Consider the following 953-nt stretch of genomic DNA (forward strand, 5'->3'; position numbering starts at 1 on the left):
ACACTTTTTTCGGATTTCTTATTTCCCGTTCTTAAGTACATATATTACTTTTGCTCCAAATTAAAACATATCTCCATTTCAACTTTATATTCCACTTAAATTGCATTTCATTGTAGTTTGCATTTCCGATATTTCGCATTTCATTCACTAGTCTACAATAACTTTTGGTTTAACAATCAAGATCCAGCCATGGTGAACAACGATACTATTAGTAACTGGCTAATAGCATATAAGTGACAGAAATGTCTACTATAATTTCATATATATCGTCACCTTTCCAGAGATTACCGAAAACATCAACACTCTACATCCTTTTTCGTGTATCCTAGAGCCCTAGACGGAAATGAAGTGACATTTCACCCTGAATGCAATAAGAGCATATTCATATAGCGGGCATGATGATCTGAAATTTAATTTTCTGCAAGCGTGAGCCGACTGCAAATTTTTAATGAACGGATGTTCTATTAAGCGTCTTTTTTAATGGCTCTTTGTGGAAAAAATGCTTTAAAAGGAATGGTTTCACAAAAAAATGCAAACTTTTACATTTGCTTTGTAAATTAGATATTTGTTTTATCTTTGAGATAATGTGTGATGCTTCATCAATGAGGCCCACTTAAGTAATAGTCAATATATTTTTCAGAAAGAAAATTCTTGGTGTTTTGCAGTATTTAACATTTTCTTTTAATCCAGATTTTTTAGGTGGAAAGTAAAATATATATCAATGCTGGGATATATTTGCAAATATTTAGCAAATAAAAGGGTTACATGAACATTGTATCATCGTTTCCAAACTCTCGTTTTTGCAGTTCATCTGCAATTATGCGGATTCCGTTTTTTCAGTATTCTCAGCAGTAGTAGAAGTAGAACCAGCATCAGAACCACCACCGTCTCTACCCTCGGTATTGCAGGCAAGGCAAGGTAGCTTCTTCTCGAGGGCAGCTCGATACTTAGGA

The 953-nt window shown here is 34.1% G+C and overlaps 1 protein-coding gene across 1 annotated transcript in view; it reads right to left on the reverse strand.

Annotated features, from left to right (window-relative positions):
- Positions 1-718: 718 nt before the first annotated feature.
- Positions 719-953, reverse strand: part of LOC119581672 (rhodopsin-like) — a 1,867-nt gene continuing 1,632 nt past the window's right edge. Inside the window, exon 2 of the mRNA XM_037929797.1 lies at positions 719-953. This exon is cut by the window's right edge and continues 1,003 nt beyond it. Within this exon, the coding sequence (XP_037785725.1) occupies positions 818-953 (136 nt within the window). The 3' untranslated portion in view covers positions 719-817.

Source organism: Penaeus monodon, chromosome 15 (genome assembly GCF_015228065.2).
Source record: "Penaeus monodon isolate SGIC_2016 chromosome 15, NSTDA_Pmon_1, whole genome shotgun sequence".
In the NCBI taxonomy this organism is placed as follows: domain Eukaryota; kingdom Metazoa; phylum Arthropoda; class Malacostraca; order Decapoda; family Penaeidae; genus Penaeus; species Penaeus monodon.